This window comes from Leptonychotes weddellii, chromosome 16, assembly GCF_054177405.1.
Source record: "Leptonychotes weddellii isolate Sample4059 chromosome 16, ASM5417740v2, whole genome shotgun sequence".
NCBI lineage: Eukaryota > Metazoa > Chordata > Mammalia > Carnivora > Phocidae > Leptonychotes > Leptonychotes weddellii.
The window spans coordinates 48,747,238-48,758,939 of NC_138384.1; the positions used below are offsets into that span (position 1 = coordinate 48,747,238).

Below are 11,702 nucleotides of genomic sequence, written 5' to 3' on the forward strand. Positions count from 1 at the left end.
TTAAAGATGGGAGATGCAGCTTGTGGGTACACTGAAATAGTCCAGGAGGTAAGGAGAAGTTGTAGGTGGGAAGTCAGAGTCCATGGGCCGAGGCAGGCAAGGGGGAGGGGTAGCATAGGAATTCTCAGCCTCAGCACTACTGGTGTTTTGGACTGGATCATTCTGTGCTGTGGAGGGTTGTCCTGTGCACTGTAGAGTGTCGAGCAGCATCCCTGGTCTCCCCTCACTAGATGCCAGGAGCACTAGCCCCTCCAGTTGACAACTGGACAGTCCCGCAATTGCCAGATGTCCCCTGGGATGTGAGAGTCGATTGCTCTCGTTGAGAATCACTGCTACAGTAGTTAGAACATGGGAACGTTCTCTTCTGATTGCTTTTCTGTTCTCAGTGACAAGATCAATGGCAAGGTCACCTGCTAAGAGGAGGAGGGGAAAGGAGAGAGGTTTGAGGGGAACAGAAATATGTCCAGTACCGCCTGTTGAGTGGGTGTGTGTGTGCAGTGTGAGCAGTGCCGGGAACTTGGAGATGCATGGGCATGAGTGCAAAGGGAGACTGAAGCCAAGGGCGCCTGGCTGGCTCAGTCGGTAGAGCGCGCGACTCTTGATCACGGAGTTGTGAGTTCAAGCCCCACACCGGGCGTGGATATTACTTAAAAAATAAAATCTTGGGATGCCTGGGTGGCTCGGTCGGTTGAGCAGCCGACTCTTGGTTTCAGCTCAGGTGGTGATATCAGGGTCATGAGACGGAGCCCCGCATCAGGCTCCATGCTCAGCGTGGAATCTGCTTGAGATTCTCTCTCCCTCTCCCTCTGCCCCTCCTGCTTGTGCGCTCTCTCTCAAATAAATAAATATATCTTTAAAAAATTAAAATAAAATCTTAAAATTAAAAATTAAAAAAAAAAATAGGGAGACTGCAGCCAGGCAGAAAGTGAGGATGTGGATGGGGTGGAGGGTGCAGTGCCCTTAGGGGTCTGGTGGAGGTTAGGGATCTTTGATTAATACACAAGAGGGAGTAGGCAAGCAGGATGGGGGGGGGGCGGTGGAGAGTGGAATGCACACAGGGCTTTAGTTATAGCGGCAGTGGGAGCCGGTGTTGAGGCAGGATGGAAGATGAGGCTTTAGAGGGAGAAGGGTCAAGGATCAGAAGCCAGGGTGCTAGAGAGACCCCCGGCCTTCTTCAAGGACGGTGCCTATCTGTAGAGGGAAGGCGCTTAGTCCTAAGGGAAGTGCTTGGCCTCCTGAAGACCACGCACAGCCTTCTCAGACTTGTCTAGCCTCCTGGAGGGGATGGGCAGCATCCTATAGGCTGGTGAGCACTCGTCCCAGTTTGCCAGAACTTTCTGTTTCAGCACCTAGAGCCTTGCATTGGGGCAGACCTGGACCACTGGGGGCCCTGATCCTAAGGGAGTCTCTCGATCCCGTGGGTGGGGAGGTGCCCTCTGCATCTTCAAGGGCAAAGGTGTATGTCCAGGTTGAGAAGGTGGGGTGTTGGGTGGAGGTGGGGTGAGCTCCTGCCTTCCCCTGACCCGGAATCCCCCGCCAGGTGTGATGGTCGGCTCCCACGCAGACATGGCGCCGGCCTCTACCACCGAGGGGCCCGGGGAGAAGCCCGGCCCCGCAGCCCCCGCCCCGACGGCCCAGTATGAGTGTGGGGAGTGCGGCAAGTCGTTCCGCTGGTCATCCCGGCTCCTGCACCACCAGCGCACGCACACGGGCGAGCGGCCCTACAAATGCCCCGACTGCCCCAAGGCCTTCAAGGGCTCGTCCGCCCTGCTCTACCACCAGCGGGGCCACACGGGCGAGCGGCCCTACCAGTGCCCCGACTGCCCCAAGGCCTTCAAGCGCTCGTCGCTGCTGCAGATACACCGCAGCGTGCACACGGGCCTGCGGGCCTTCACGTGCGGCCAGTGCGGCCTGGCCTTCAAGTGGTCCTCGCATTACCAGTACCACCTGCGGCAGCACACGGGCGAGCGGCCGTACCCGTGCCCCGACTGCCCCAAGGCCTTCAAGAACTCGTCCAGCCTGCGGCGCCACCGGCACGTGCACACGGGCGAGCGGCCCTACGCCTGCGGCGTGTGCGGCAAGAGCTTCACGCAGAGCACCAACCTGCGGCAGCACCAGCGCGTGCACACGGGCGAGCGGCCCTTCCGCTGCCCGCTCTGCCCCAAGACCTTCACGCACTCGTCCAACCTGCTGCTGCACCAGCGCACGCACGGCCCCGCCGCCGCCGCCGCCGCCCCCGCCCCGCCGCCGCGCGAGCCCAGCGCCAAGGTCCTGGTGTCGGACGCCTACCTGCACGCGCCCGCGCCCGCGCCCCCGCCGCCGCCGCCGCCCGCGCCCCCGCCCGTGGTGCCCGAGCTCTTTCTGGCCGCGGCCGAGACCACGGTGGAGCTGGTGTACCGCTGCGAGGGCTGCGAGCTGGGCTTCGGCAGCGAGGAGCTGCTCCTGGAGCACCAGCCGTGCCCCGGGCCCGAGGCAGCCACGCCGCCGCAGGACGGGCACGCCACCACGGCGCCCAAGGCGGACCCCGCCCCGCCGCCCCCCCAGGCCCCGCCGGCCCCGCCGGCCCCGCCGCCACCGCAGCGCCCGCCTGCCGCCGCCGCCCCGGGCTTCGCCTGCCTGCCGTGCGGGAAGTCCTTCCGGACGGTGGCCGGCCTCTCCCGCCACCAGCACAACCACGGGGCGGCCGGCGGGCAGGCGTTCCGCTGCGGCAGCTGCGACGGCGCCTTCCCGCAGCTGGCCAGCCTCCTGGCGCACCAGCAGTGCCACGTGGAGGAGGCGGCTGCGGGGCGCCCGCCCCCCCAGGCGGAGGCCGCCGAGGTCACCTGTCCCCAGGAGCCCCTGGCCCCCGCAGCCCCCGCCCCGCCCGCGCCCGCGCCGGCTTGTGCCGAGCGGCCCTACAAGTGCGCCGAGTGCGGCAAGGCCTTCAAGGGCTCCTCGGGGCTGCGCTACCACCTGCGGGACCACACGGGCGAGCGGCCCTACCAGTGCGGCGAGTGCGGCAAGGCCTTCAAGCGCTCGTCGCTGCTGGCCATCCACCAGCGCGTGCACACGGGCCTGCGGGCCTTCACGTGCGGCCAGTGCGGCCTCACCTTCAAGTGGTCCTCGCACTACCAGTACCACCTGCGGCTGCACTCGGGCGAGCGGCCGTACGCGTGCGGGGAGTGCGGCAAGGCCTTCCGGAACACGTCGTGCCTGCGGCGCCACCGGCACGTGCACACGGGCGAGCGGCCCCACGCCTGCGGCGTGTGCGGCAAGAGCTTCGCGCAGACCTCCAACCTGCGGCAGCACCAGCGCGTGCACACGGGCGAGCGGCCCTTCCGCTGCCCGCTCTGCCCCAAGACCTTCACGCACTCGTCCAACCTGCTGCTGCACCAGCGCACGCACTCGGCCGAGCGCCCGTTCGCCTGCCCCGTCTGCGGCCGCAGCTTTGTCATGGCCGCCTACCTGCAGCGGCACCTGAGGACGCACGCCCCCGCCCCCACGGCCGCCGGCCCCGCCGCCCCCGCCGCCCCCGCCGCCGCCGGCTCCCAGCCCCCCGCCCCGCTGGCTGCCGCCCCGGCCCCGTCCGCCACCCAGGACGTCCACGTTCTCCCGCACCTCCAGGCCACGCTCTCCCTCGAGGTGGCAGGGGGCCCGGCCCCGGCCCCGCCCCCGGGCCAGGCAGCCCCCAACTCCCAGACTTTTCTCCTGGTGCAGACCGCCCAGGGCCTCCAGCTGATCCCCAGCAGCGTCCAACCCCCTACGCCCCCGCCCCCACCGGCTCCCCCCAAGCTCATCCTGCTACCCTCTTCCAGTACTGCTGCTGGGAGCAGCCGCGGAAGGCAGGGCCCACGGGCCGCAGGGAAATCGGGTCAGGGGCCTGGAGTAGTGTGGCTGCCAGGTCCTGGGGGACTGGGGGTTCAGGGAGGGGGCAACGCAGGGGCCAGCGGGGGAGGGCAGAGCCTCATCGTTCTACAGAATGTAGGGGGTGGGGAGGCAGGGGCCCAGGAAGTGGGCGGGGTCCAGCTGCAGCCCCTCCGGCCAGCCCCCGAAGTGACCACTGTTCAGCTCCAGCCGGCCCAGGAGGTGACCACGGTCCAGCTCCAGCCGGCTCAGGAAGTGACCACCGTCCAGCTCCAGCCTGTGGCAGGCCCGCTGTCCAATCCCAGCGGGGGAGCTGTGACCACTGAGGCCCCCAATCTGCTGGTGGTTCAGAGTGGAACAGCCGAGGAGCTGCTGGCCGGTCCCGGCCCGGGGGAGCCGGGTGATGGTGAGGCCAGTAGTGGTGTCGTCCAGGATGTGCTCTTTGAGACGCTGCAGACAGACGAGGGGTTGCAGAGCGTCCTGGTGCTGAGCGGGGCCGATGGGGAGCAGACCCAGCTGTGTGTGCAGGAGGTGGAGACCCTCCCCCCTGGGCTGGCCGAGCCTCCTGCCCCAGGCCCACCGGGACAGAAACTGCTCATCATCCGCAGTGCGCCAGCCGCCGAACTGCTCGAGAATAGCAGCGGTGGGGGAGGCGCTGCCACGCTGCAGCTCCTGACCCCACCACCACCTGGCCAAGCCTCTGCCCCAGTGGGCATCTCCGCGGCTCCCCCCTCCCAGATGGTACAAGTGGTGCCCACCGGCGCTGCACCTGGAGGCATGACCCCGCAGGGGCTGCCCTCCATCCAGATTGTCCAGACTCTGCCCGCAGTCCAGCTGGTGCACACATTTTGAGTAGAACCCCTGGGTTCTCTTCTGCCCGACACAGAGACCCGGACTCACTGCTTGGGCTGGGCTAGGCTGGGGGGTGGGGGGAGGGGAGCTGCAGGCTGGGCTTGCTAATAAAGACCAGAATCTCCTCTCCCGTGTTTTGTTTTCTTGGGGGCGGCTGGGGTGGGGGGAATGTCATGGCCATAGCCACCGCTTGGGAGCTTGGAGTCTTCTCTCTCTTGCTTCCTAGCTCTCAGGTGACTGACTTTGCGGTTTGGGGCCAGCCACTTCTACGTGAGGTTCTGTTTATCCTTAAAAAAGCGTTGCGGGGGTCACTGTAGTGGGGAGGAGCTGGGATCCAGAATCCTGGTTCTGCCACTTGTGCGCTCAGTCACCCCACCTCTCCCCTCATCTGAAAAATGGGTGGGTGGGAATCCTTATCCCGAAGGTGCCTGAGACAGCCCAGGTGGGTTGGGGTGGAGGTTCCTGGGGTCGGGAGTTTGGGAACTAGTGAGCCCAGGATGCGGCCCCTCCCGCGAAGGCCCCCGAGCCAATGAGAACTGATGCGCTCCCATCACCGCCCCCCCACCCGCCTCTCAGCTTGCTTAGCAACCAGGGAAGGTCAGGAGGCGAACGTGCGCTTCTCCCCTGCGGCCCGGGTAAGTACCGTTCTGCCCCGACCCGCCGTCCGCATCCCCTCCGGCCCCGCCCCGTCCCGCGTCTGCTCGCGTCTCCTCCCTCTACCCCAACGCTGGCGGGGTCGCTGCTCCTTGCTCCGCTCCCTCCCCGACCCGCGCCGGGAGTCCTGCCACCCGCCCACCCCAGCCCGGACGCTTGGCAACCGTTGCTAAGGCAGGGTGCGGACCCCGCCCCCTCCGTGCGCGGTGCGACGTCACTTCCGCAGGCGACCCCTTCCCGACCCTGCTGCCCCCACACCTGGTGGAAGGATTGAAGCGACCTGCCGAGGTTCCTCCGGGGCCTGCTCCTGCGACGGGGGTCGGGGACGCCTGGGGGGCCGGGAGCGTGGTCCATGCCCTGGCTGTTGCGGGGGGGGAGTTCCGCTGACTCCCCAGGGCAGCCTCGGAGCCTGGGAGGGAACCCCGGGTTGCAGGGTGCTGGCGTCCGCAGGGCTTTTAGGGGGAACTCGCTGAGCACCGCGGCGGGCGGAGCGGGGGGGGGTGTCCGGGAGACTTGAGGAAGGTCGCGGGGTGGAGGATGAATCCCGTCCTGCCTGGGACCTCGCTCGGGGGTCCCCAGCGTTCCCGGTGTCCCCATCTGGACCATGCTGCTGCTGGTCCCCATGTCTGGGGCGCTGTGGGGACGAGAGGTGCCCTTCACTGACGCTGGCCTGCTTGTTTTCACCAGGTGCACGCCTGCTGCCTTCGGGGGCGCGGGAGCCTGGGGGCTGCTATGGCCCCCGGCCACCTGTCAGTGCGGGAGATGAGGGAAGACGAGAAACCCCTGGTGCTGGAGATGCTGAAGGTGAGAGCAGGCGGGGCCACGTCGTGAGCGGCTCCAGCCACCTGCCTGAGCCACGCCGGACTCCTGGAACCTGATCTTTTCCTCCTAAGGGGCTTCCTGGCTCGGTCCCTTCTTTTCCTAGTGCCTTCTTCCTACCCCTAGGGTCAGAAAGGTTTTAGGGGCTCCTGGCTGGTTAGTCTTGACGGCGGGGCTGTGAGTTCCGGCCCCACTTTGGATGTAGAGACTACTAAAAATAAAAGTTTTAATAGCTGGAGGGCTGTGAGATGGGCGTGGCACCAGGTCCCTCCCTCCTCTGCAGACTTCAGCCCGCCCCCCTGCGCCAGCCTCCTCCCCAGCACTCTTCAAGCAGAGCCCTTGGGCCGCAGCCTGGCGCTGGGTCTCCCCCTGCCCCCAGTGCCACCTCCTGGTGTCCAGAACATGCGCCTACTCTGAACTGGGCCAGTCCTCTGTCCTGTTGTGGCCTCAGCCTTCCCTGCAGCTCCCCTGAATCGGGTGTGCGGCACAGCTCCTAATTCCCTCACTCGCTCAGGGCCCAGTGTGCTGGACGTTCTGCTTACTGGAGCCTAGAGCAGACGTGGTCCTGTTCCCTGCCTGCTCCTTGGCCGCAGGCCCCATCACACCGCCTTCCCTTCTCCTTTGGGAGCTCCCACCCCTCCGCCCCTGCCTGGGCCCACCCCCTCCCCTCTCCCCGATGACGGATGGCACGGGGGCCCTAATGTGATGGAAGGCCCAGGCCCCCGGCTCTGACGGCTCCTTCTGCCCACAGGCTGGTGTGAAGGACACGGAGAACCGTGTGGCCCTCCACGCCCTGACACGGCCACCGGCCCTGCTGCTCCTCGCAGCGGCCAGCAGCGGCCTGCGCTTCGTCCTGGCCTCCTTCGCCCTGGCCCTCCTCCTGCCCGTGTTCCTGGCTGTGGCAGCCATGAAGCTGGGCCTGCGGGCCCGATGGGGCTCACTGCCTCCCCCAGGCGGCCTGGGGGGCCCCTGGGTGGCAGTGCGCAGCTCGGGTGATGTGTGTGGGGTCCTGGCCCTGGCCCCAGGCTCCAACGCTGGGGACGGGGCCCGGGTCACCCGCCTCTCTGTCTCTCGATGGCACCGCCGCCGAGGTGTGGGCAGGCGGTTGCTGGCCTTCGCCGAATCCCGGGCACGGGCCTGGGCGGGAGGCATGGGGGAGCCCCGGGCCCGGCTTGTGGTCCCTGTGGCTGTTGCAGCGTGGGGCGTGGCCGGGATGCTGGAGGGGTGTGGCTACCAGGCTGAGGGGAGCTGGGGCTGCATGGGCTACACCCTCGTGAGGGAGTTCAGCAAGGACCTGTGACTCCGGACCCTGGCGGGAGGGAGAGCACTTAGTGAGCGGCTACTGTATGCGGGTTCTCCCTCTGGGAATCCCCAGCCTGCCCGGGGCCCAGAGGCAGGCCTGCAGAGGGCAAGACACCCCACTGCAGGCTCATGTCTGTCTGTAGTGCTCGAACTTTTCACAGAGGTCAACCTGTGCAGCCCCCTGATCCAGATTTTGTCTGCACTGAGAAACTTCCTCGGTCTGTCTGCAAAGGTCTCACCGTTTGTGCTCCAGCCTGGGGGAGAGATGTGGGGAGGAGGAGAGGGGGCCCGGCCCCATGGGTTAGGACTTGTGGGGGCACCCCAAAGGGGGACAAGGCCCTCTTGGAAATGGGGAGCGGTTTGATGACTGCTTGGAGGGGATGAGCAGAGCCTTTGCAGAGGAGGGTCGTCCGCCCAGAGAGAGGCCCTGGCAAGGACAGGGTGGGCACAGGGCTGCCCACGCCAGGCCCCTCCCCGGAAGGTGAGCCGAGAGGGGCGGCCAGACCCATCTGGTTTTTTACACCCGATTGTTAATAAAGCCTGAAACTGCTGTGCGGCCGTCTCTCTCTCTCTCTCTGATGTCTTTTCCAGTCTGTCCCTGAGCCTCCCTCCCCCTTCTGTCTGGCTTCTCCTTTCCCCGACTTGACATTAATTGTTGCTGGGGGTGCTGGACGGGGAGAAGGGGAGGCAGTGAGCTCACGGCAGCCCCGCTCCCTGCCAGCCCTCTGACTCACGCTCCCCATTGCCGAATTTTTTCCGCCTCACAGCTGCCTGGTGCAGAGAGTGGGGGGCGGGGGGAATGAGTGTGTGTGTGTGTGTGTGTGTGTGTGTGTGTGTGTGTGTGTGTGTGGAGTCCCCCACCCTCACCCAGGACTCAGCGTTTAGTCCGCCTGACCCCCCCACTCCCGTTTCCCTGGGGTTCACCCAGTGCTCCCTCAGCTGGGGGGCCTGAAGGGTTTGCGTTCAGCCCCACCAGGGCCAACCGAGAGGGCTTCCTCCGGTTCCTTTCCCAATCAGGAAGTCCTTCCTGGTGTCTGGCTGTAAGCTGTCTTGCTGCTGGTTTGAATGTACGCTCCCTCCGCTCCGTCCTGGTCTCACCATGTGCCCTGGCTGGACAGAGGAGGCAGAGGGTGGCTGCCTGTGCGTACCTCTGTCCGGTCCCTTTCCTGCAGCCCGCCCGCCCTCCCCTCAGCATCTCTAAGCACTGCAGGGTGCCTGGCCTGGCGGCTCCTGGCTCCCCGTGGGAGTTTGCAGTTGGACACCCTCCCTCCCCGCCTCCACCCCCCTCCTCCTCAGAACTCAGCTGCTGGCCAGCCCCCTCCCTGCCCCCGCTCCTGTCCCCTGCTGCCTCCTCGGCAGGCAGCCTCTCTTCCTTCTGGCAAGGCGTCCAGCCACGGCCTGCTGCTTCTTCCTGGTCCAGGGCGCCTCTGGCAGGCGCTTCCCTCCCTCCCTCCCTCTCTCCTTCCCTCCCTCCGGTGGCCGAAGCCTCCTCCCCTCTCCTGCTCCGCGTCCCCTTTCACCCCGTCCCTGCCCTGGAGTCTGCAAACATGAGGGTCTGGGCCTGCCTTATCGGTGAGTGACCCCCTCTCCTTGGGGACTCAGGGACCTCTGACCCCTGAGCTCATACCCTTAAGCGACTCCAACTTCCGGGGCCTTGTCCCTGGTGCTTGTGAAAAGGGACATCTGGTTCTCCTTGCCTGATCCCCCAAGGGACCCAGCCTCTGCACACCCAGTCCCACCCTCTGAGGACCCCAGGGACTACCCGCCCCCACCACCGGCTCTGACCCTGGGCTGGGGGGGGTCACTCACCATTTGACATTAACCAGGCCCTTGGGGGAGCACAAAGGGCCTGGCTCCCAGCCCTGACCCCAGGCATGTGGGACCCCGCCCGTCTCAGGGACCTGAGTCTTGCCCAGTCCACTGCCCAGAGTCCTGCTTCCCAGCAGTGGGGTTTCTGGTTCAGAGATGTGCAGATTCTGTGTGTGTGTGTGTATTTAAGACAAGGAGAAAGCACCCCCTTGGGGCCTGCCCTCACTCTACCCTACCCCTCCAACCTCCCTTCCAGTGGCTCTGATGGGGATCCAGGCTGTTGGTAAGTGGCCTTGAGCACCTCTGTCTGGCCTTGCCCAGCTCCAACCCACCCCTGTCCAGTCTCACCCTCCAGGGGGACCCCGGCGGCCCCATGGGCGCCTATGACCTTGGGCATTGCTCCCCCCAGTACCACCGCTGACCAACCTCCCACTTCCTGTGGGGCCCCTGCTCTCCTGGGAACCCAGGAGTTGGGGCCCCCAGCAGCGGCCGGGGCGGCCGGCCTCGCACCTCACGCTGCAGGCCAACCCCTGGCCCTCCCCTTCCCGGGCCCTGGGCCTCCTGGACGTCCCAGCCTTTCCTCTGTCCCCCCAGAGCGGCTGCGTCTGGCTGACGGCCCCCACGGGTGTGCCGGCCGCCTGGAGGTGTGGCACGGCGGCCGCTGGGGGACGGTGTGTGATGACGGATGGGACCTGCGGGACGCGGCCGTGGCCTGCCGCGAGCTGGGCTGTGGGGGTGCGCTGGCCGCCCCCGGAGGCGCCTTCTTCGGGGAGGGCGCGGGGCCCGTGTGGCTGAGTGAGCTGGCCTGCCGGGGCAGTGAGGGACAGCTGGGGCTCTGCTCCCACCGCGGCTGGAAGGCCCACATTTGCTCCCACGAGGAGGACGCGGGCGTCGTCTGTGCAGGTGAGAGGCCCTGGGCCCTCTTTTGGGGGCACTTCTGCAGATGCGACCCAGGGACTCGGACGGTCCAGAAGTCCAGGCACCCCCACCCCTGACACCCCCTCCAAAACCAGGTGTCTCCCTCTGGGACTCCCAGCTGACCACTGCCTGGGGGGGGCCCCTGCCAAGCTCCTGTGCCGTCCCACAGGTCAGCGTGTGGCCAACTCCAGGGACAGGGATGATCCACCTTCGATCCTGGAGGGGGACCCCTGGCCGGGGCTGTCTGGGGAGCTGAGCCCAGGCTCTGAGGAGCCTCCTGTGACCCACGGTGAGTCCGCCCTCGCCATGCTTCCAGCTGTGAGGGGACTTCTGTGCTGGTATCTCCCAGGGGACAGACGGGGGCACCTGCTTCACCACCTCGAGGGGCCCCTGTCACAGCCCCCTTCACACCCTCAGGGACTCTCGCAGGCAGCACAGTGCGGGCCCCCAGGCGGGAGGATGAACAGCTCCCCACCAACCGCGCTCTGGCCGCTGTCTCTCCCAGCCCCCCGCCCAGCTGGGACCCCACAGAACAACTCCAGGAAGAAGAGCCTGCGGCCGCTCAAGCAACCCAAATCCACCAGGGCCCCTGTGCTGACGGCTGGAGCCCCCCGACAGGGTACGATCCGTGCAGCCTGGACTGACCTGGGGACCCCAGCATGCACTGTGTCCCTCGGGGTTCAGCGGGGCCCAGGCTCCCGTTGTGCCCCCACCCCATCCCCACTCCATCAGGGGCCCCAGGTGGCCGCTCCCTCCCTGGATCTCAGGCCACTGCTCCCTCTGGCCTCAGTTTTCCCAGATGGAAAATGAAGGGTGTTTGAATCCGCTTTTCCCAAACTGCCTCGCACAAGACTCACCACCCCCTCCCTCCCTGCCCCTCCCCCACCAGAGCGGCTGCGCCTTGTCTCGGGCCCCCACGGGTGCGCCGGCCGCCTGGAGGTGTGGCACGGCGGCCGCTGGGGGACGGTGTGTGACGACGGATGGGACCTGCGGGACGCGGCCGTGGCCTGCCGCGAGCTGGGCTGCGGGGGCGCGCTGGCCGCCCCCGGAGGCGCCAGATTTGGCCCGGGCTCAGGGCCCGTGTGGATGGATGACGTGGGCTGTGGAGGCGGAGAGCAGGCTCTGCGGGACTGTCCCCGGAGCCCCTGGGGTCGGAGCAACTGTGACCACAACGAGGATGCAGGGCTGGTCTGCACCGGTATGTCCGCCGCCCGCCCCCGCCCCGCGCCCGCCCCCTGGGTCTGCCCCTGCCCGCCTGCCGCGGTCAGTGCACCTGCTTTGTCGGCCCTCCTCTCGCCTCGGCCTCCCTCTCCCCTCCCTCCTTCCCCCTCTTCCTTAGCTCCTCCTTCCTTCCCTCCCCCTCCCTCTTCCTTCCCTCCCTCTTGCCTCTCTCCTTTCCTCCCTCCCTCCACCCACTTCCTTCCCTCTCTCCCTCCCTCCCTTCTCCTCTTCCCTCCTGACTCTCTCCCTACCCCATCTCCCTCCTCCTCCTCCTCTTCCTTCCC

General features: G+C 66.8%; 3 protein-coding genes across 14 annotated transcripts in view; all 3 read left to right on the forward strand.

Moving 5' to 3' along the window:
• ZNF628 (zinc finger protein 628) overlaps positions 1–4,820 on the forward strand; it is a 61,089-nt gene extending 56,269 nt beyond the window's left edge. For all 4 annotated transcript variants that reach the window (XM_081807336.1, XM_081807335.1, XM_081807337.1 and 1 more), the window contains one exon: positions 1,541–4,820. In XM_081807336.1, coding sequence (XP_081663462.1) covers positions 1,546–4,695 — 3,150 coding nt within the window. In that variant the 5' untranslated portion in view covers positions 1,541–1,545 and the 3' untranslated portion in view covers positions 4,696–4,820. The remainder of the gene's footprint in view (positions 1–1,540) is intronic.
• Positions 4,821–4,903: 83 nt separating this feature from the next.
• NAT14 (N-acetyltransferase 14 (putative)) lies at positions 4,904–8,024 on the forward strand. 4 transcript variants are annotated; one of them, XM_031019636.2, is made up of 3 exons: positions 4,904–5,330; positions 6,037–6,153; positions 6,920–8,024. In XM_031019636.2, the coding sequence occupies exons 1-3, from the start codon at positions 5,235–5,237 to the stop codon at positions 7,466–7,468; spliced, it is 762 nt and encodes a 253-aa protein (XP_030875496.2). In that variant the 5' UTR covers positions 4,904–5,234; the 3' UTR covers positions 7,469–8,024. The 4 variants fall into 4 exon arrangements, with proteins under 4 accessions (XP_030875496.2, XP_081663466.1, XP_006748660.1 ...); XM_081807340.1 differs by lacking the exon at positions 4,904–5,330 and adding an exon at positions 5,438–5,528; XM_006748597.3 differs by lacking the exon at positions 4,904–5,330 and adding an exon at positions 5,535–5,637.
• A 124-nt stretch (positions 8,025–8,148) lies between these two features.
• SSC5D (scavenger receptor cysteine rich family member with 5 domains) overlaps positions 8,149–11,702 on the forward strand; it is a 22,706-nt gene continuing 19,152 nt past the window's right edge. For 3 of the 6 annotated variants that reach the window (XM_081807333.1, XM_081807330.1, XM_081807334.1), the window contains exons 1-4: positions 8,149–10,182; positions 10,367–10,486; positions 10,703–10,816; positions 11,087–11,395. In XM_081807333.1, coding sequence (XP_081663459.1) covers positions 9,663–10,182; positions 10,367–10,486; positions 10,703–10,816; positions 11,087–11,395 — 1,063 coding nt within the window. In that variant the 5' untranslated portion in view covers positions 8,149–9,662. The remainder of the gene's footprint in view (positions 10,183–10,366; positions 10,487–10,702; positions 10,817–11,086; positions 11,396–11,702) is intronic. The other 3 variants (XM_081807331.1, XM_081807332.1, XM_081807329.1) reach the window with 2 other exon arrangements.

Coding starts and splice junctions, on each gene's coding strand:
- NAT14 (XM_031019636.2), top strand. CDS start 5,235: ATGCGCTCCCATCACCGCCCCCCCACCCGCCTCTCAGCTTGCTTAGCA. Junction 5,331..6,036: donor GCTTCTCCCCTGCGGCCCGG/GTAAGTACCGTT, acceptor TGTTTTCACCAG/GTGCACGCCTGCTGCCTTCG. Junction 6,154..6,919: donor TGGTGCTGGAGATGCTGAAG/GTGAGAGCAGGC, acceptor TTCTGCCCACAG/GCTGGTGTGAAGGACACGGA.